General features: G+C 42.3%; 1 protein-coding gene across 1 annotated transcript in view; it reads right to left on the bottom strand.

Annotated features, from left to right (window-relative positions):
• Positions 1–22,918, bottom strand: part of PLCE1 (phospholipase C epsilon 1) — a 272,695-nt gene that overhangs the window by 6,370 nt on the left and 243,407 nt on the right. Inside the window, 7 exon segments of the mRNA NM_001136565.1 lie at positions 1,484–1,693; positions 5,021–5,149; positions 7,543–7,661; positions 9,698–9,959; positions 11,652–11,815; positions 16,565–16,855; positions 19,593–19,724. Of these exon segments, the coding sequence (NP_001130037.1) occupies positions 1,484–1,693; positions 5,021–5,149; positions 7,543–7,661; positions 9,698–9,959; positions 11,652–11,815; positions 16,565–16,855; positions 19,593–19,724 (1,307 nt within the window).

Below are 22,918 nucleotides of genomic sequence, written 5' to 3'. Positions count from 1 at the left end.
CAGTGCTGGGCACCAGTGCCCAAGAGTGTTGGCTCAGGAGCAGCATGGGGAGTGCAGGGTGGGGAACCGGAAAGCCAGAGATGTGAGTTCTATGTCTTACCTTATCATGATTTAACCTTGTGAACCTCCATTTCCTTATGTGTGAGATGGTTTCCATTCCCTCAATTGAAAGCAGTGAGTGAAAACTTTAAACACTGTAAATCATTACACAACTACATGGTTTGAAAATTCACTTACTGATATTATTACTTAGAGAATAGTTTTTTTTACACGTAGCTAGAGAATGAGGCAAGACAATGAAGAATAATAAGAAAAAATGTAGAGAGAAATTGAAGATGGCTTCCAAAGCCCAGGTAAGCCCTCTGATATTTTCTCATAAAGCTATAATTATTAGAACTGCTTGTTACCTGTCTTTACAATGTGAATGTCTGAGAGGGAGAGGAGGTTAGGGAGACAATTATATTTCTCTGCCTAAATGAAGTGTCCTTTTATGGTCTAGGGCAAGGTTAGGAAGAAAGGCAATGGTTGTGGCTCCCAGAGCAGGTGCTGTAGCTCCATGGAGGCTGTTAGGCCATGTTCATAATTAGGTACACAGTAAAAAAGTAGCATATGATGCTGAAAACTGCCTCATTATCATCTCCATTGTGTCCCAACATCATGGCCTCTGATGGTCGTTGTGCCAACCAAGCTCTATTACATGCCCCAAAGGAGCAATCGTGTGCCCAGAGGAGGGCTTGGCTCATATTAGGTGCTCAATAAATATTGTTTACTCTAATTGTTGAACTGACCCAACTCCTTCATTATTGACATATCATGAGGCATGACCGTCTACACTGAGGAAATGACTTTATACATCATTTTAAAAAATGGCAGTAAGCTAGTGGGCTCTCATCAGTTTATTCTGGAAAAAAAGTCCACGAAGTCCAACAAGAGCTAACAATGTTAGAATTGTTTCCTTTGTGGAAGTGACCACGGGAATGTTAGTGAACGTAATGTTAATTTTTACTAATTCTGGCTGAGGCTGAAAGATTATTCTTTTTCTGAAGTTATAGAATATTTTCAAGGAACTACTGTTGTTTTTACCTATAAGCACAGAACGTTTTATTAGCCAAAACTTTAGTACGCATGAAACCAATCTCTAAATGTAAAACACCAATGGGACTAGCGTGACACATTACCACGACCCTTCAGACAATGCCTCTTCGCACATAAATCAAATCCTGGACCCACCTACCCCGATGGCATGCAAAAGGAATCCTTTGAATTCCTGCTCCCTTTCTTACACAAAGGATAATTTTTAGACTGAATTTCTGTAACTTAGAACATTCTTGATACATGCAGAAGAATAAAATCATTTCTGCACATTTACTTAAGAGGAAGAACATAAAGCAACTTCAATTACAAGAAATTCCGAATTAAGAGGGTAGCTAGTGGTGAGGTGGTTAGTCACATACTGAGTTGTTATGGTGTAGGACACACTTACTTCCTGCTGGGTTTTTAAGACAATCCTGCCAACATATCCTTCCTCTGGAAACCAGCTGCTTAAAATCTGCATGATCTCTTCTTCTGGACCGATGACTCTCTGAAATGGTTGTTTCCTGCATTCATTCTTTTCTTTAGATATAAAATATTTTTCTTCCATCAAAAAATAGTCTGTGACAATAGGTTTGGTGTCTTGTTCAGTAGTTAGAATCTAAGGAAAAAGCAAAGGCAAAACTTTAATCCAAAAATAAGCCTGTTTTCTACAGAGAACAAACTGACGGTCACCAGAGGGGAGCTGGGCGGTGGGACGGGTGACATGGGTGAAGGGGGATTAACGGTGCATTTATCGTGGTGGTTACTGAGCACTGTAGAGAATTATTGAATCATTACATTGTTGTACCCCTGAAATCAATACAACACTGTATGTTAACTATACTTGAATAAATACACACACACAACCACACACACACAACCTCACAAGATAAGCCTATTTTCACAGTGTTTACATAGGTTTGATGTGCCATTTATAAGTGAGACCTACTCTGTAGTGTTGCCTAATTCTTCCTGGAAAACCTCAGAACTCTCTTATATTCAACAAGGATTGTTTATGTTCATTCTGGGCAACGACACAATTTATTCATAATCCCCAGAGAGCATAACTATTTTTCCCACAGCTGGAATGAGAGCTCCTACTGAATTAAGAACTTTAGGCTTCCCAATCTATGAATTTAGCTCTCTGTAATCTTAAAACACAGGACCACTGGCAAAGAACCTAGCACAGATTTTACCAACATCCTCTCTTTTTCTTGTGTTGGAAATACTTGTCTTCTAATCTCATCTGATCTAAGTTCCTGGGAATTCTCCTTTCAATTAACTCTTGACACTGTGCCTGCAAGCTTGTTTTCTTTGTTGGCTACTGACCCCAGGCGACCCAACAGAGTGGCTGAGATGAGGCTCTGGGGCCAGACAGACCCGGGCCTTGGGTTTGCCTTTAATACTTATTGGTTGTTGGGCGTTGGGCAGGAGACTCAGTTTCCCCATCCATAAAATGGTAATAGTAAGAGTAACATTCTCTTAATTTCATTTTACGATGGAGGCACTGGTTATGAAGCAGGACACAGACACATCGTGAGAACTTATTCAACACTAGCCAACATTAAGGCTCCTCTGGCTGATGCATTGCTTCACATTCGCCTCATACAGGTGAGGACAGAAGGCTGGACTCCAAGCGGGGATGGAGAAGGCTGCCGCCATCTGGCTTGGGTTAGGCAGACACTTTGCTCCTTGCCCGCCAATGATGCAACTACCAGAGCCAACACTTGGCCCTGCTTTGTCTGGCTGGGAGGAAGAACAGAGTGAACTGAGGATGGTGGAGGCAGAAGATTCTCAGGAAGACACTGCTCCCTTCACCCCAGTCCTCAGTCTATAATTGATGCTGGGCTATGGATCCTGTGGGGGCAAGACAGCTACTACTACTGAGTAATTCAGGATGTGACGCTTCCGAGAGTAGGTCAGTCGGTACCTCACCCCAACGAGAGGGCAGCATCACCCCCTCCTCAGTTCTGCTTGATATCCATGGCATTATTCACACGGGGTGACAATAAAGTAATCGGCTTCTTTTTATGGGTGTTCTGTGGACATATTGCCATACTTAATGTTTTCATTATAGAGTCTCCAAATCCCCAACAATACTTTGTGAGAGTAGACACTGAAGTTCATGGCCTGATTGCTTTAAAAAACAAAAACAAGGGATGCCTGGGTGACTCAGTGGTTGAGCATCTGCCTTTGGCTCATGGTGTGATCCCAGGGTCCTGGGATCGAGTCCTGCTTCGGGGTCCCTGCTTCTCCCTCTGCCTATGTCTCTGCCTCTCTCTGTGTGTCTCTCATGAATAAATAAATTAAAAACAAAACAAAAACATGCCCCCCAAAAAGAATATTGCCCCCGCCCCCCACTGCAAAGTCTTGGTAGAGCTTCTGTTAGTCTATGAAATCTGGCACTTAAGCTGTTTCCTCTGACTTTAGGTCAATTATAAAATGGGGCAGGGGATCCCTGGGTGGCGCAGCGGTTTAGCGCCTGCCTTTGGCCCAGGGCGCGCGATCCTGGAGACCCGGGATCGAATCCCACGTCGGGCTCCCGGTGCATGGAGCCTGCTTCTCCCTCTGCCTGTGTCTCTGCCTCTCTCTCTCTCTCTGACTATCATAAATAAATAAATTAAAAAATAAATAAATAAATAAAATGGGGCAAAATGTTGCCTGTTCATAGAGACCCCCTCTCAAAAACCAGAACTATTTCTCTTGTTCCTTATGGTTGTTTGATTGGTTTTTAATCTTGACCCCCTCCCACCCCATACATTCTATAATCCCAACTACATTTCATTATACACCCTAACTTCAGAGAGAGCCCAAGGGTCACTCCTTTTGGTCACTGCTCCCTTGGTCTACCTGCAAGGAGGAGAAGGGATTCTGAACTGGGTTAGTCTGCAAGGATGTTAGGTCACTGTGCCAAGCAGGGGTGGAGTTTCTAGTATGAAGAGAAAAGATATCACACATGGGTTTGGGTTTGCCTCTCCTTTTGAGGAGCTGCCTCCCTCTGGATGCTGCTTTGTTCCCAGCTTTCTCACTCTGACATGTCCTCCTGTGGGGCAGTGGCCCTGCCTACAGAAAGCCGCAGAGATCTCTGGGGGATCCCATGTAGAAGCAGTATCATGTAAGGGTACTCAGGCCAGTGCTGCTGCGGGCTTTGGGGAACAGCTTATCCTTTTGTGTTAGGCCCTGTTGGCATCTTTGCACTACCAGAGGGGTAGGATCTCAAGGGTTGAGATCAAGTGCCAGGGGAAGAGGGATAAGGGCAGTGCTCAACATGCAAACAAAGACCTAAATAAAGACTGAAGATGTCTTCTTGGCTATGTGCTCCAACCTGATGCTCTAAAAAGTTGATTCAACTCAAACAAATTCCATTCAGCTTGTGTGCAAATTCTGATTGATCAGTAAGCTCTTCATTAAAAAGGGAGATGGAGCCCAGGTCTAGGCTGAGAAGCAAAGACTACCACGTTTGGAGAGCCTCTCCTTCTGATCTTTACCCTTCCTGAGCCCCGTGTTTTTATGTGTTTGAAGAAAGGTTAAAAATTCTTTCCTAGGGAATCCTTGGGTGGCTCAGCGGTTTGGCGCCTGCCTTTGGCCCGGGGCCCGATCCTGGAGTCCGGGGATCGAGTCCTATGTCGGGCTCCTGGCGTGGAGCCTGCTTCTCCCTCTGCCTGTATCTCTGCCTCTCTCTCCAAGTCTATCATGAATAAATAAGTAAAACTTAAAAAAAAATTTCTTTTCTACAGGTTAGCTTATCTAGTGGTACTAAGTTCTCGCAGGTCATTCTTAGGGTGGATCTCAGTATTGAATCATACAAATAATCAAAAAGTAGATCACCAACATGGACGTTGTGTTTTATGTGTGTTTTTGTGTTTGCACATGTGTTTACACACATACACACACACCATATATATTAGATGCTGGACTCTCCTAACCATGGGCTTAGTGGACTCACCTGTTGGAGAAGCTGCTTTGCCTTCGTGCCTCCACTTATGGAGAAAACAGTAAAGGGCTCTGGACCTGGGACCCCATGCACTGTGACTCTGTGAGTCTGCAAACATTTTCTTTCTTCTGTATTAAACATCTGTCAAGGAAGATAGCATGGTTTCTCATTCATTCTCATTCTCATGTTATTTCTAAGCTATATTCAATACAGAAGTGCTAGTTCTTAGAAGTCTGTAGGGGACACATATATGCGAAAGAAAATCATTCTTCTATACCTGATGCGTATATTTGTGATTGAAAAGGTGATGCTGCATCTTCCTTAATAGTCTGGTGAGGATAGGGACACTTGGGTGGCTCAGTGATTGAGGGTCTGCCTTTGGCTCAGGACATGATCCCAAAGTCCCAGGATCAAGTCCCATATTGGGCTCCTTGCACGGAGCCTGCTTCTTCCTCTGCCTATGTCTCTGCCTCTCTCTCTGTGTCTCTCATGAATAAATTATTAAAATCTTAAAAAAATAGTCTAGTGAGGATATTAGCTGCATAACATTAAAATATTAATTTATTTTAAATAATAGGGACTCTTTCCATCATACTTAGGAGACTGATGATACTTGAAATGTATGTTAGTTCTTACTTATGAACTGACCTTCAACAGTGTCTATTAAGTTCTGTTTAGGATCCTGGGTTAGAATTTTGGTTGGTAAGATGATAAACAGAATATTATGGTCTTTGAGAGCTCACTGCTCAGGGACACAAACAATTATGAAAAGCTTTTCTGTTTTAGTAAGAGCTGAGAAGATGTGTAACTCATAACTTTCTGAGCATTTTGTATATTAAGATATACTCATTAATTCAAAATAAAAATTCATTGATGGAGAGCTGAATCAGACATTATGCCTGGCCCTGGAATTATTATCTTATTTTATTATTATTTCTGTCCCCAAAAAGGGGACAAAGCCTCCATAAGAACCCCTAAAAGATGGGGATTGAGAGCTTCTGGGTTGGTGAACACTTCGGGATGCTGAGTGGCTGGTGCACCCAGAGAGGGCAGGGAGGCTCTGTACCCTCTTTTCCATGTATCTCTTCCACTTGGCTGCTCCTGAGTTGTATCCTTAATAATAAATTGGTAATAGTAAAGCATGTTTCTGAGTTCTGTGAATGATTCTAGGAAATTCCTGAAACTGAGGAACAGGTTGTGGAAAACCTTGAACTTATAGCTGGTCAGTCTGCGGTACCAGTGACAGCCTGGGACTTGCCACTGGCATGCGAAGTGGGGACAGTCCTGTGGGACTGAGCCTTTAACTCTGGGATCTGTTGCTAACTCCAGGTAGACTGTGTCAGAATCAAATTGAAAGGTAGGACACCCAGCTGTCAGAGCTGAATAAGTGTCAGAAAAGACCCTGCATATCTGGTGTCAGAAGTGTTGTGAGGAACAATGATTCATTCATGGCATGTGTGGAATCTTCAGTGCTAACCGGTATGCAGGGTGATGGACTCAGAATATGGCACTAAGCCCTGCTTCAGCTTTGTGAAAGTGTCTGATTCTTGCCCTTAGGTACCAGGCAGCCCTGGCCCTGCTTCCCCGTCCTCTGCACATGTAGAGGCAGTGCTCCCTTCACCTTGGCCAAGGTGCTATTCTCGACCTTGGCCATACACTGAAGGGAAAAGGAAGAGAACCTAAGGAAATGAGGTCAGGACAGAGAGAGAGAGAAGATACTGATGAGGTGAGGGGAAGAGGAATAGAGAAGAAAGCTGGGGGATTTATAGGTGGCCATGGCAGTGGTCAAGCTAGTGCCATTTGTGAGCATACAGGACGCCTTTCCACAGGTTGTTAGCACTATGATGAAGTGTAAGATTGATGCAACAGCGAACAGGTTATCAAATATGTAAAGAGGTAATCAATGGGCACCATTTTAAATTCATTTCTAAAGGGCAAGACAATGGAATCAACCAGTTAATTAAAGCAGTGCTACTTGTTTAAGTAAACAACCTTGCATTACTGGGGTGAGTGCTGGTCCAATGGTTCTTGAACTTTAGTGGGCATAGAACTTACATGGGGAACTTATTAAAGCAGAGAATCTGCAATGGTGGCTCTTTCTGTGGTGTTCCCCTCCCATTTCCAAGAGGGTCGATTCTGCATCTTCCCCAAGCTTTGCTTAATTAGTGTCTTCCCCCTGGTGTTATTTTGGGCTCACCTCCTCAGCAGGCACTATCATGTACTCATTAGGAATATGGGCTCTGGCGCTAGAATAACTTGGGTTTACAGTTGTGTGACCTCAGATATACTTGGCTCTGACCTTCCTCACCTATAGAATGGAGATGGTATCAATAGCTACTTCTCAAAGTTACTGAGAGGATTAACCGAGTCAGTATAGATGTAAAGTGCACAGAAATCAACAAGTGCCAGATGTTATAGTTATTATTACTTCCATTATTACCTAATTAAGAACTCTAATGTCCCGGGTACTGTGCCACAAGAAAGCCTACCCCCAGCATAGCAATCCTTGAAAATAAACTGTGGAACTTCATTACCAAAGAGGCTGGCGTGGCACTGCTGGAGGAATTTTCTTCCATCCTTCTGCTGTTTATGAATAAACTAGAGATTTCCAAGACTTCATTGTGGAGGTTTCGCAGCTGAAGATGTCGATATCCTGGAATAATGCAGAATTGGAGAAGCTTGTTAGCCATGTACCCCAGAGCTCTGTGCAAAAGATACCCCAGGAAGGTCAATAAATGGCTAGCAGATATCAGGCCTTGAGATGGGCAGGGAGTGGCAGCAGGCATGCAGCCAACAGATGGCCTTTCATCAGCAGACTGCTGCCCCTGGGGATAGTTTTGGATCGCTTAGTGGTAACTAACTTGTCCATGTATTTCTGACTCAGACTCAAACTGAAAATCCTACACTCAAACAAAATATATTGGGAAGACCTGATCATTTCTGTATCAAGTCACCCATAGTCACTGTTTTACAAATATTCCTTTTAGAACATTTTTAGTGATAATATTCCAACAGGGGGCTGGCTAAGTAAATTATGGTGTGAATGTTTTAGTATGAAATGGAATAACATGTAGCCAGTAAAAGTGGTGATGAAGATGCATGGCAGTCAACATGAAAAGTTGTTCCCCCACCAAATCAGGAAGTGAGAACTAGTCAGGCTCAAAACACTGAGTGGTAAAAAAACAAAACAAAACAAAACAAAACAAAAAACAACCATTACATAATATGTATATGTATGTATATCATGTAAAGTATGTAAGAATGTTTTTTGCCTCTCTGTGCTTTCTCATATTTCTGCAATAGCTGTTATGAACTGAACTGTGTCCTCCCAAAATTCTTATGTTGAAGCTCTCACTCTCAGGACCTCAGAATGTGACTATATCTGGAGGTAAAGCTTTTAAAGGGGGTTAGGGCCTTTAAGGAAGTTAAAATGGGTCATTAGGGTAAGCCCTACACCAGCCTAATTGGTGTCCTTATAAAAAGAGGAGATTAGCACAAAGACAGAGAGACGCCAGGCGCCATGCACAGGGACCAAGGTATAGCCATGTGAGGACACAGCGAAAAGGTGGCTGTCTTACAAGCCAGGGAGAGAGGCCTTGGGAGATATCGATCCTGCAGAACTGTGAGAAAAGAAATGTTTGCTGTTTAAGCCTCTGGTCTGTTCTAGTAGCCTGAGCTGACGAAGGCAGTGCCCAAGTACTACTTGCACCATGGAGAAGAAAAAACAGGAAAAGAACAAAATGTAGGAGCCTGTAACATGTTTGTGGCAGTTGGAGTGTGGCTGTGGGAAGAATGTACTAGAACCTTCTACTCAAAGTAGACCAGCAGGGGCAGCATCCCAGGCACCTTGTTAGAAATGCAGAATCTCATGCCCCACCTCAGATCCTCTGAGTTAGAATCTGCATTTTATTACCAAGAGTCCCAGGAAACTCTGATACACTTCAAGCTGGAGGAGCAAATGCAGTGGTGCTGACTGGGGCAACTAGCTAAAGTTCCAGGAGTGCCACAGCAAAGCTGAACCACATCAGGCCACTGGCTCTGGCCTTTGCTCAGGACTCTCCACCTGCCCCTGCTCTGTCCCCAACACCCACCTCCAGCACCCCCCCCCCCCCCCCCCCCCCCCCCCCCGCCCCATGGTGGGTCCAACTCCACCTTTGGCCGGCCTCTGTGATGAGTACACCCTGGGCCCCCCTCCTCTCAGGCTCTTCTCTGCCTGCTTAAACAAAAAAATTTTTTTCAAGTAAGCTCCAGACCCAACATAGGGCTTAAACTCAAGACCCTGAGAACAAGAGTCCTGTGCTTTACTGACCAAGCTACCAGGCGCCCCTTGGGCTCCTCTCCTAACATCAGTCCCTGCTTTAAACATGCCAAGATGCGGCGGGAGTTACTGGGAAGGAGTGTGTGGGAAAAGGAGCACAACCACTCCTCCCTGCATGAGCAGAAGGAGACGCTGCACTCTTACGGGATGTTGTCAACACCTCTGGTTGTAGGATAATGTAAAAGATAAATCTCTGTTGAGATGTGCTTAAACAGTGTTCAAATTTTTATCATTTCTTTGTGCCTCTTATTTTAACTTTGTACCATGGAAATTTTAAACATACACACAAGTTGAGAGAAGAGCATCAGGAACTCCAGGGCATCCATCAGTTAGCTGCAAGAATTATCACCATTTTGACAATTTTATTCTACCTCGTTTTAAAGCCTTGAGGGGGATGATTCTCTGAGCGGTTATGGCTGAGCTATTGTTTTCCACAACTGCAAAACGCAGGAATATGAGATCTTCAAAGTGAACCCGGAAGAGAAACTGTTCATTCCACATGGGGTTCAAAGTGTTCCGGTGGATGGGTTTTGTGCGGAAGTGGCAACTGTCCAGGGGCATGCCCAGCACGTCCACTTCGATACATGGGCTTCCCGTGCTGCTACTTGGGCACACGTTTTGACCAGAGACAATCTGAGTGGGGAGAAAAGGATCAAAGTCACTGAAGATGCAAAAGAAACAAAGCAACCTCTGTACCTCATTCCTTCCCTCCACCAAGAAAGAGAATACTCTGGAATGAAACGGGGTAAATGGTTAATAAAGTTGCTTAAAAAAAAGTGATTGTCATTAGGTAATCACATGACTGGAATAATGTGAAAGTCTATTTTGTCAACAGCATTCACTTGACTGTAACCTTTCAACTGTAAAAACGGTCAAAACCAAGCAGTTAGGGATCCCTGGGTGGCGCAGCGGTTTGGTGCCTGCCTTTGGCCCAGGGCGCGATCCTGGAGACCCAGGATCGAATCCCGCGTCGGGCTCCCGGTGCATGGAGCCTGCTTCTCTCTCTGCCTGTGTCTCAGCCTCTCTCCTCTCTCTGTGTGACTATCATAAATAAATAAAAATTATAAAAAAAAAAAACCAAGCAGTTAAGATAATAAAATTTCTCAAGAAGGCAAGAGAAAAGGGGACTGAAAGCAATGTCACTGAGAACTGGTTATTGACATTCTGCTCAAAATGTTTTAGGTGTCTATATTTGATATACCTCAAATTGTGTTCTTAAATAGTTTAGTTTTGGAACAGGTCACAGGGAATATTGTTAAAAATGATCCACCACCTTCTGTAAGTAGATGGAACTATGCTCAGTCCAGTTGAAATGGTCAAACAGAAAGGGGCTGCTGCCCTGGTCTTGGGGGCAGAGAAAAGCACTATAGGAGGAACAACTGTGAGCAGGTTTCCCCCCACCCCGCTGCTCCCCGTAGCCCTGGGGCTCTGAGGCGTCGTGAGCACAGGCTGTCCAGCAGTCTCTGCAGAGGGACAGACAAGATGTGAAGATGAAGAGAAAAGGTAACTTCGTCCTTCCCTGCCTTTCCTATCACCATCTGGTGGGTTTTTGTCTCTATCAGCTTATTGGGAGTGAAAGAGCAGTGAATAAGTGTGAGCTACCCGGGCTGAGCTGTTAGGGGGCAGCCTGTGGGGTTCTGATGGTTAGTAAATTAGGTAATAAAAGGAACAAGGAGGGGTGCAGGGCTGATAGAGGTTACACTGTAAGGAGAAAAAAATATTTATTTGATTTGTATATTGAGGCCTGTCTGATCTTGTAAGAACTTGTCAGAGTTTAAGATGCTCTAACCAGGAGCTTAATGTTTACGGGATCCCACTCGCAGTTACAAAGCTCGGGGGCTGGAGGATAGAATTAACATTATCAGCATGCAGGTGAAGCAAGGACCTCATAAGTCCACCTACTGGGCTCTGGCAAATATAGGGCCTGGTGACAGTGTACCTAAACCAGAGCCACTGCTTTCTTTCTTTTTTTTTTAATTTTTACTTATTTATGATAGTCACACACAGAGAGAAAGAGAGAGAGAGAGAGAGAGGCAGAGACACAGGCAGAGGGAGAAGCAGGCTCCATCCACCGGGAGCCCGACGTGGGACTCGATCCCGGGTCTCCAGGATCGCGCCCTGGGCCAAAGGCAGGCGCCAAACCGCTGCGCCCCCCAGGGATCCCGAGCCACTGGTTTCTGAGAGGTAAAGAAATGCTTTTGGGAACTAAATCTGCCTGAACAAAATTGTGACATGAGACCTCTGTGACGCCTTGAAGTCAAAACCAGTTCGTGTTTAGGAAGGCTTACGGATCTTCCACAGCCTGCCAACGGAGGCCGTACTTACAGTTAAGGAATAGACGGCAGGCTCCATGTTGTCCAGGTCTCTTTCCAAGGGTGAAAACTTCTGGTACATGGGACAGTTCTTGTCCCACAGAACGGGGGGTTTCAAAACATAACCACAGCCACCGTTGGCCTCAAACATGGCAGCATTTAAATGTAAAGGGAGATCTGCAGAATAAAATCAGTATTTCTTGTTACTTGGTGGCTCACGCGTCATCTTACACATTCACTTTTAATTCAAAAGAACTTTGTATCAATTTTCCCCTAAGCATGAAGAAGAGATAAGCGCCTATTCATGGCTTAGACTCACTGCGTGCCAATTCTGTGCCAGGTTGTGTCACGCACCCGAGACACAGCTGCTGACATGACGCAGACTCCATCTTCACGGAGCTCATGCTCCATCCCATGTTCTTCCACTTAAAAACTCTTGCAAATAAAAATTCACAACATCCATCCAGAAAAATATTTGAAAGACCTCATTTTATACTGAGGTTTAGAAAGGAATAATGGCATTTTTTTTTATCCCCAAGCAACAAACATTGCAGACAATTTTATGAACAATTCTTGCTTTTCCAGATATAAGATGAAATCTTAGTAATACAAGAAAGGCTAAGAGAATAGCCAGAAAACCATACTTTGTCTTTGAAATCTCCATTTCAACCCATAAATTGCAATACTTTTTTTTATAATTGTAGTTCAATATGAAAACAAAATCATTATTACATGTGATTCACATCATGTCCACGATCTCCTCAATCATAAATGCCTGGAACTCTCACAACAGCTTTCAGAATTTGTGGCCAGATTTTATTTGGCATAGTTCTTTGATGAACAATTGGATCCCTGCACTGTTTTGGGGCTCTTACACACTCAAATACTCATCTGATGGTGCAAGTCTGTATAAAAGTTGCCCAAATGAGCAAAAAGTTTATGAGACACACCTGACAAATGTTTCCTCTGATAGATTCTTCCCATGTGCAGAGTAAACTTTGCTACATGGACCAACCTCAAGGAAAAGTGTAGTAAGCATCGTGGAGGAATGAGAAAGTTGGCTTTCACTTGTCTTGTGTATAAAATGTTTCCGTGTTTGTGGAGTTGGCTGAGGCCACATGCAGGAATTTTGGGGGGAAGATGTCTTAGACACAAGAGAGCTCCAGGGGTCCTTATCTACAAAATTAGCACACTGGACCCAACCTTTCAGGCCCATCCAGTCCCTTGCGACTGATCCATTAAGGCAACAGAGTGAAGCAAACTAGCCTATGCAGATGGTAAATGTGAAATGGATAGATACTACTAACAAAATTACAGCAACTCACTGCGCCCTTCCCATGCACCAGCCCCCGTTCTAAACACTTTGTGTGCATCAGTGCCTCCATAACCCATGAAATAGCTTATTTTAGTATTTTCATTTTTATAGATGAAGAAACCAAGGCACAAGAAATGAAAAAACTCAAGGCACATGGCTAGTGAGTGGTGGACATTAGAGTTCACACCCAGACAGACTGACTCATCTTGAATACCAAACCATGTAATATATATTATCTTAACTACCGAATCTTAACTGCTGAAGCCATATAATCTATATCTCACAAGGGTATCATAAAGATAAATAAGATGATGTGTGAAGGCCCCTACCCCAGCATGTGGCACATAGAAGGTGCTTGATAAAAGCAGCCATTAAATATGATTACGAAATCAACACCCATTTGGGTTTGAAGTCTGATTTTATTAGCAATGTGTCTATCCTTGTAGCTTTCCAGAACTTTAAAGCACTTTTCCTTACCTAAAATCTCATTGGTGATCCAATATGTGAAATAGATCCACGCAGAGCTGCTCATTTGGAATAAAGGTGAGACCTTAAATCTAGTCCTCCTACAGTCCTGCAGCTGGTTCCAAAACTTCATCTAGGGCTATAGTTTTAAAACCCTTGTTCTAGCCACGTGGACAGGATGTGCAGGAATCTGTGTAACCCCATCATCCCTCTCAGCCAATGCATCTAATGGCAGATCAAGCATAGCATTACCTTTATGGTCTTTCTTCTTTTTAAAAACTCTGTATTAAGTAGCCACCACTCTCATAATATTTATCTTTATGTTTGGGGGCTGGAAAAGTCATTAGAAAGAGTATGACAATCATTTAGGAAAGTATAAGTATTAATAGAAGCTTATCTTTTAACTAGGGCTAAATGTCTATACTTGTAGATCCTAGGACATGACGCAGAAATTGTTCTGCCCCAGATGGAAAGAGCTTTGAGGGACTATTGCCAGCAAAAACCAGTCTATCTGCACACCAAGCTCAGACAAGTTTCCCAACTCAAGAGTTGGTTTTACTGAGGAGACCTGGGCTACACCTGGTTCTAGATTACTGCAGACATTCAGGAGTTGAAGGAGCCATTAGAAATCTCTGGGTGGCTTAGCAGTTTAGCGCCTGCCTTTGGCGCAGTGATTCTGGAGTCCCGGGATCGAGTCCAATGTTGGGCTCCCTGCAAGGAGCCTGCTTCTCCCTCGGCCTGTGTCTCTACCTCTCCCTCTGTGTCTTTCATGAATAAATAAATAAAATCTTAAAAAAAAAAAAAAAGAAATCCTGGGAAGAGATCACCCTAAGTCTGTGGACACCCCTTTGGTACATCAGGTTCCCTGAAATTCAGGAAGGGGTAAGGTAGATGATCCATAGAACATATCTGGAGGCTAAAGGGACCCTGGGGGGGTTCTGTTATTTGGTTGGGGTCATTTCATAGAATATCAAGCACTCCCTAACCTAGAAATCCTTTTCAAGAATTAAAAATAATGATTCCAATGTTGACTCATCAATACGGACTTGCAATTCACAAAGAAGTACCTAGGAGAGATCTGGACCAAAAATCATGAATCATAGGTTCAGACTGCAGTGGGGCTTATAGAGACAATCTGTTTTGGCTCAGTGCAGCACACATTTATTGAGCACCTACTGCATGCAAGGTCTTGACCTGGCTCTACCCCCCAGTTTGAGGAAAACTATTTTTACAGATAAACACCCTGAAACTGCATGTAGTTGTGGTTCGTCCAGCCTAGGCAGATGTTTATCATTGTTTGCCATATTGAAACCAAGAGAGGATATATGGCAGTACTCCCTTCTGGGAGTTGGAAGGTTTTGCAGAGAAATGTTAAGGATGAACCGCACGATACAACCATCTGCCTCTGCTGAGTGGGTAAGCTCCAACACACTCTCTGGCTTGATTTGGGCCAGAGGAGAAACCTTCAGGGGTGTGTGGAGGCTGAGCTGCAGTCTCAGGGTGTGTTTCATATGGCGGGGTGGCTCAAGGAGGGATAATTCCCATGTTCCCCGTCACTGTAGCTCCCTTTGCCATCAGTAGAGCCAGGATGTCTGCAGCAGACTCGGCACTTCAGGAGAAAGGACACATACCAAACTAAATGCACTTCCATTTCCTGGAGAAAACCATTTTGCTGGTTACTTCAGTTTACTTAAAATATTTCAGTATCATGATAACCAAGGGGACCAGTGGACACAGGGCTAAGGATGGGGCCAGAGATATGAACCCACAAGCCACTCGGGACAGACTGAAAAGAAACTTTTACAACTTTGAAAATATTTCATTATTATTTCCATTTGAGAGTCCAAATCATACTGTTTTCATAACTTATCAAAAACACTTATGATAGTTAATGTTTGTGGAATGCTTTCTATGTGCCAGGCTGTATGTTGAGTATGGTACTTCACTTGCATTGACTTATTTAATATCAATTGAAAGAAACAAATATGAAAGGGCAAAAACACAGGACTGATATCTCTGACCATGTGTCTGCAGGGTCAGCCACAAATGAATACTGCTGGTGCTAGTGCCAGTTTGCTAGGTGGTCCCAGGACTAGCACTGTGGTTTGACATTGGCAGGAGAGAGGGCTGTGTTTTGGTTGATGGGTCAGCATGGTTAACTAGGATCTGATTCAGTGCACATGAGAGGATTGGGGAGGCCACTCGACTATTCAAAGGAAAGACTCTGGTTTTTGAATGAGCTTCTAGGAAACACTCCTCTTTTATTCTTTATCTTCTGTAGCTCCCTTCCCCCATAACCAAGTGGAAACAAATGCTTTATCCTCTAAACTCACAGAGTCCTTGAGTCTATTAATTATAATTCATTCTTGTTGAGCAAATTAATCTCTTTCTGCCTTGGTTTGCCCATCTAACAAACAGGGATTATACAAGTAAGCTACCTCATAGGGTTTGCGAACATTAAATGAGATAATAGGGGGTCAAGAATTCAGCTCAGTGCCTGGTGCACAGTAAGCATGCCATAAACAGTAGCTCTTACCTGAGGTTTAGGTCTCATCAGTTACCCTGTTATGAGAGTCTCATCCGCAGTAGAGAAACACGGACACTACTCTCACTGTTCATGTGGTTCATATACTGGTTTCCTTTGTGTTAGACAATCCTAGGGCAATGACCATCATTCTCTATTTCAATCTCAAAGGGAAGAGAAGAAGCTAAAATGATTTTACTTTGCCAAGTGTTTGGAGCCACACTAGTTTTTGATGGCAAGAACAAGAGCTTAGCAAGAGAATTTCTTAAGAGGCTTTAGGAAATCTCTACCCCCAAAGATCTTGAAAAACAAACTGGACACAACCCTATCAAGAGCAGTCATATGTCTAAAAAATGCTTTAAAAATGGGGCAGGAGCAGGAGATGATGAGGGACCCTTCATGGTTCCTATCTATTGCCTTAATCGAAACACCAAGGACCCAATTCCTTATCAAATTCACTTCTGTTGTTGGTCCTCTGTACTTTAACCCTCCTATATGGTATGCCCCATGTGGAATCTTGCTCCCTTTAAGCAATCTTGTTTGTTGTACTACATTTGCTGAAATAGAAGACACAGAGGAGAGAGGTGGAGAGGCACCCTGCTGGGTGAAGCAGGCCCATTACCATCTGTCTGGTAGTTGAGTGCCACGAGCTGTATCCCATGGAGCCAGAACAAGAGAGGATTGGGGTTGGAGGAGTCGATGCGTGTGGCAGCCGGGTAAGTCCTCAGCAGCTGACAGGCAGTGTGCTGGATCAGTTTCTGAGAATACCTGCGACACAGACGTTTGGCGGCATTTTCATTCAGCGATGAGATATGGTAACATTTGGGAGTTCTAATGATAGCGCTGAGGGATGTGGTTGGGTTGAGGGGGGAAGAAGATTCCTCCCACGCCTGTCGCATTCCTTCACAGGAACCTAAACCCCCCAAAAGATTAGCCTCAGATTAGTGCAGAAAACTTTAAATATTTTAGAAAGATAAACCTGAACATCCCAGTAGGCAATCATAACACATAACAGATTGGAATACATCTTGCCTGTTCCTTGTGAGTTAGTCTACTACCTTGAAACAAAATGATAGCTATTGTGTTTTAAGATGAGTGTAACAGGGATGCCTGGGTGGCTCAGCGGTTGGGTGCCTGCCTTTGGCGCGGGTTGTGATCCTGGGATCTGGGATCGAGTCCCACATCAGGCTCCCTGAGAGGAGCCTGCTTCTCCCTCTGCCTATGTCTCTGCTTCTCTCTCAGTCTGTGTCTCTCATGAATAAATAAATAAATCTTTTTTTTTTAAAGATGAGTATAACAACTCTAATTTAAATAAAAAGCCTGAAAGTCCTCTGCCTCAGTAGCTCATCTATTCTATGGATAAATTTGCACAAATACGACAACCATATGTGTCCAAGGGTGTTCACTCTAGCATTGCTTTTTTTTTTTTTTAATTTAAATAACTAAAGAAAACCAAAACCAAAACTCCAAAACCACCCATTACCACCACCACCACCCAGGAAGCAACCAAAATGTTCTACCAGCAAGGAAGTGGTTTAATAAATGACAGTATACCCACACAGTGGAATACCATGCAGTAAGGTAGATATGTATAGAAAGCTATGAGGAGAGTTATAGAAGTATAAAAGTTATATATGTCTCCTGATTTTAAACTATACAACAAAGTTATAGTAATCAAAACAATATGGTACTGGAATAAAGTGAGACACATAGATCAGTGGAACAGAATAGAGGCCCTAGAAATAAACCTACTTATATATGGCCAATTGATTTATGACAACAGAGCCAAGAATACACATTAGGGAAAAGATTGTCTCTTCAATAAATGGTGTTGGGAAAACTGGTCAGCCACACGTAAAAGAATGAAACTAGAGTATCTTACACCATACAAAATAAATGAACTTGAAACCGTTTAAAGACTTGAATGTAAGACCTAAAACCACATAGCTCCCAGAAGAAAACAAAGGCAATAAGCTTCCTGTTGAATTTTTGGCTCCGACTCCAGAATCAAAGGCAACAAAAAGAAAAATAAACAAGTGGGACTACATCAGATTGAAATGCTTCTGCACAGTAAAGGAAATCATCAATAAAAAGAAAAGGCAATCTACGGGATGGGAGAAAATATTTGCAAGTCATATATCCGATAAGGGGTTAAATATTCAAAGTATATAAAGAACTCAAGTAACTCAGGAGCAAAAAAAACCCAATTTGATTACAAAAATGGGCAGATGATTTAAGCAGACATTTTCCCAAAGAAGATATAGAGATGGCCAATAGGCACATGAAAAGATGGACACCACCAGTGATCACCAGGGAAATGCAAGCTGAAACCACAATGAGATATCACCCGTTGGAATGTCTATTATAAAAAAACAAGAAATAACAATTGTGGGAGAGGATGTGGAGTAAAGGGAAACTCTGTACACTGTTCGGGGGGAATGCAAACTGGTGCAGTCACTATGGAAAACAGTATGGAGTTTCCTCAAAAGATTAAAGATTAAAAAAAAAGATTAAAGATAGAAATTCCATATGATCAGCTATATCACTTCTGGGTATTTATTTGAAGAAAATAAAAACACTAATTCAAAAACATACATGTACCCCAATGTTCACTGCAGCATTACTCACAATAGCCAGGATATGGGAACGACCTAAGTGTTCACTGAAGGGTGAATGGATAAGGAAGATGTGATTATCTATCTATCTATCTATCAATCTACACACAATAGAATACTACTCAGCCATAAAAATGAAGGAGAATCTGCCATGTGTAACAACATGGATGGATTTTGAGGGCATAATGCCAAGTGAAATCAGTCAGAGAAAGACAAATACCACATAATTTCACTCATATGTGAAATATAAAAAACAAAACAAACATATAAAACCAAACACGCCTCCTGGATACAGAGAATGGGTCAGTGGTTATCAGAGGGGGAGGGTGAAGGGGTGGGTGAAATGGGTGAAGGGGTTAAGTGTAGGATGATGGATGGCAACTTAAGTAGATTTATTGTGGGGATCACTTTGTAGTGCACACAAGGATCAAATTACTACGTTATACACCTGAAACTAGTATAATGTTATATACAAATTTTACCTCAAGAAAAAAAAGTTATCCAAGTATCTTCAGTTATATCCCGTTGTATTATCTTAAAAAGAATTTTATTTTTCTTGAAGAAAACACAATAAACCTAACACTGGTTGCCTCTGGGGAGTAGAACTGGGACATTGAGAGTGGAAAGGAATTTTAATAATAGTCTGAAATGTTTGAGTTTTTAACTATGAGAATTTATTACTTTTATAATACAAAGTAATTAGAAATAAAATGGATATATCTTCTGGAGTTATAAGGATGAAGAGTTATAAGGATGAGGAGTTCCAAAAACAACTAGAATGTTCCAAGGTGGCTCCAGCTTTTACTTTTGAGGCAAACATGTTTAGAACGTCTTCAGTGAAATGTTATTTTTTAGGAAGGTAAGAGTGTAAATTTGTAATTTTAAATATATTGGTACCACACTTAGATAACATAAACATTCATGAACATAAAAAAAAAAGAAATTAAAAGTTCAAGAGAAGTGCTTAGATGGTCAAGTATTGGAATCATCCAGCATGCAGAATCGGGCCAAAATATGGGAAGAAGGTGACTTTACTTTTTCCAGATGCTTTGTTAAACGATGCTGTCTCCCCAGGGCTCATTCTGCCCGGATTGTTGCCAAAAATGGACTTCCTGCTTTTCCTCTCTTTTCCTCTGTTAGAGCCAGATGCATTTAGAGTTGACAGCCCTGTTCCCATAAAATGAAAATAAATAAGCCAAAAACTACAAGCAAGGGAACTCAACATTTTCCATCCCTGTTACTGTTTATTTTGAAGTCCTACTACTCCCTTGCAGCCCTGGGACAGAAGATCTACTAGCATTTTTAACACAGTTAATAATAGCATTGCAGGCAGTGGTAGCAAAGTTTTTCTCTCTGGAGGCAAATAGGACAAGAACTGCATGATCATCACAAAATCACAATACATTCACTTGATTGTGCACCAGAAAGATTTTGAAAAACTGCATGAAAAGAAAGCTCCCCAAGTCAATATTTAATTATTAGAACCTAATTACTCAACTTGGAGCAATGAAAGATTGGGTAAAGTCTGAACTTCAGTGTCTCATTGTTTAGGTTCAGTTCTTGCCAGTATGAGGTTGGCATAACATCTACCTTATCCGTTCCTATCTCCTTATCTATGAAATGGGTGTGATGATAGGAACTCACTCACGGGGGTTAATCTGAGGGTTCGATGGGAAATACGTTATGATGATCATGATGTTTCGTGGCTTCTTTTGCTTCCTCCTAGTCCAACCACTGCCTGACCCTTCCCACCTGGCATAGTGCCTGCTGTGCAGCAGGAACTTAATAGCCTTTTGCTGAATGAGGAAATGAGTGCAGACCTGGCTCCAGTGCAGGAAGAGTCATTTAAGAGCACTAATCAAGCCAGAGGTGCTGCCTCCAAACCATTCTACTGTGTACAACTGTAGCACTAGAAAGTGTCTCCTTCAGCTGAAGCAGCATTCAGGAGGTCCTCTTGGAGATGAAAATACGCCTTCCAAGAACATCATCAGAGAAAACACAGGATTAGGCGGTGCTTAATAAGAGCGGAGACATTGGGGCTTAAACCCTGTTCCTAGCAGTGCAACCTCACATAAATTACTTAACCTCTCTGCATTACTCCCTCCTCATCTGTGAAAGGGTCATGGTTAGGGTTGAATGAGATCATGTGTATATACATACTTAGCAGAGTGTCTTGGTCAGAGAAAGTGTTCAGTTCATAGCAGCTGTGGGGCTTCTAAATATTTTTTTCCTCTTAAGTATCTGTAACCACAAAGATGCACAAACTTGGACTAGGAGGTTCTCATGCTTTATCTTAAAATTTTGTGTGAATTTTGCCCTCAGCACAGTGATATCACAGTAGGTTTTCTCTCAAGGGGCCAGAGTGAGGGAGCTGTTGATTCTGGGGTTTTTTGCACACATCCTGGCACACATCAAAGGGTATGTGGACTCCTTTGTGAAGAGCCTGGTTGTTCCCTTGGCTGGGTGATCAAGAAAAGGGAAGGAATCTGTTGATTCCTTTTGAATCACTGATACAGCAATAAACAACCTTCTTGTGCCCTGTTGGCCCTTTTATCAATGACAACAACCACCACTTCCAGAGAGCCAATTCTTTTCTAGATAGTGTGTTAATCACATTATAGACTTTATTGCTAATTTTTACAACCACCCTGCAAGTTATACTTTTTTTTTTTTTTTTTACAGATAAGGAATTGGAAGTGCAGAGAAGTTATGTAACTGACCCAGTCAAGGCCACGGAGGAGGTGTGCTCTGCCATTGAAGCAGGTTCATGATCTTTGGGTAATTAATTTCCTTCTGGGGAAGGTAATGCCACAGATCTTTGTGGTCTCACTGCTCTGAAGATTTTTTTTGCATGTGGCTCCTTAGAAGGGACTTGGAATTGTGGTGAGATGCATTGAAATTGATAATGTAGCAAAATCAAAGTCAATAGTGTAGCAAAATAAACATTTTATCTGCTTTCCCCATGAGCATTGAAACAAAGCATATAACAATAAATATTTAAAATCTATTAGAACAATGGTTCTGGTAGCACAGTTTTGTTAATTTTGAGAGGAAGTAAGTTTGGGGAGAGAAAACTGTAAGAAACCTCAGTTACTAAAAAAAACCTCCCCAAAACCTCAAACCAAATTAAATGTAGTATACCCATAAAGAACGTGTGCTATATAAACACTTTTAAGAATAGCATTCTTGCAATTTTAAACATAAGCCAAATGACCCCATGCTTATTAGCCTGTGTCTCAAGTCAGAAGTTGGACCCAATGACCTTTTTGCTCTCCCACAATTCTCTACTGGTACATAAACTTTCTTTCACAGTGACTTCAAATATCTTTGGGAATTTGTACTATTTAATCAGTGCTTGAGAAGAACAAAGTCCGTGGAATGGTTTGGGTGTGGTGTCCATTGAATTTATAAAGAACGAGCCATGCAGTGATTCTCGAATGTGAGCATGTGAGCCAGCACATGAGCATGTGAGAATGTGAGTGATTCTTGATCTGTGAATGCCGTGGACCTCACACTTGTTCCAGTCATAAAGGACATGCAAGCCACCAGGCTCCTTGACAGGAAAAGGATTTTATCCCATAAGGAGAATGATCTTCCAGCTGCAAATACGTTCATATCATACTTACGTTGACAGAAAGTCATGATCTGTGAGACTAAACCTAAATAGCTGGGTTCTTACATTTCTTTGAAGATTCTGATTGCTACTTATAAATTCATATCTTCCTCAACAAGATTTGCTATCAGATAAGCAGTAGCAGCTGCCAAATGTTTAAAAACAGTTTATGGGGGACGCCTGGGTAGCTCAGCGATTGAGTGTCTGCCTTCGCCTCAGGGTGTGATCCCAGAGTTCTGGGATCGAGTCCCACATGGGGCTCGCCTCAGGGAGCCTGCTTCTCCCTGCCTATGTCTCTGCCTCTCTCATGAATAAATAAATAAAATCTTAAAAAAAAAAAAAACAGCTTATGGGAAAAAACCTTAAATTGAGGAACTTCTATCTGTAATTTCTTCCATATGTGTGAAAGGACTGCTATTACCTATTTTTTTAATAGCCTAATACCTTTGTCCTGTTTGTAGGGCAGAGTATGAGAAGTGAGGCATAAGATATGCCTCTGGAGGCCAGGATCTGCATTCACATGCAGGGTTGAAATTTTAACACATCTCTTAGGCCAAGTTTATATACTTCATTTTCCAAAATTTAGATGAATCTCCTGTTTCCAGCTGCTTTTCTGTCCTTAGAAATTTTGTACAAGGGGATCCTTTTTCACAGTATAAGGAGATTAATTTTCCTGACTTTCCTATATTTATGGACTTTCCTGTTTGCCCTGCAGCCCCTGATGCCCCGTTTGTGGGACACGCAATTG

This window comes from Canis lupus, chromosome 28 (assembly GCF_011100685.1).
Source record: "Canis lupus familiaris isolate Mischka breed German Shepherd chromosome 28, alternate assembly UU_Cfam_GSD_1.0, whole genome shotgun sequence".
Classification (NCBI taxonomy): Eukaryota; Metazoa; Chordata; class Mammalia; order Carnivora; family Canidae; genus Canis; species Canis lupus.
Note: the sequence above shows the minus strand (reverse complement) of the source record. Positions and strands in the feature narration are given on the sequence as shown.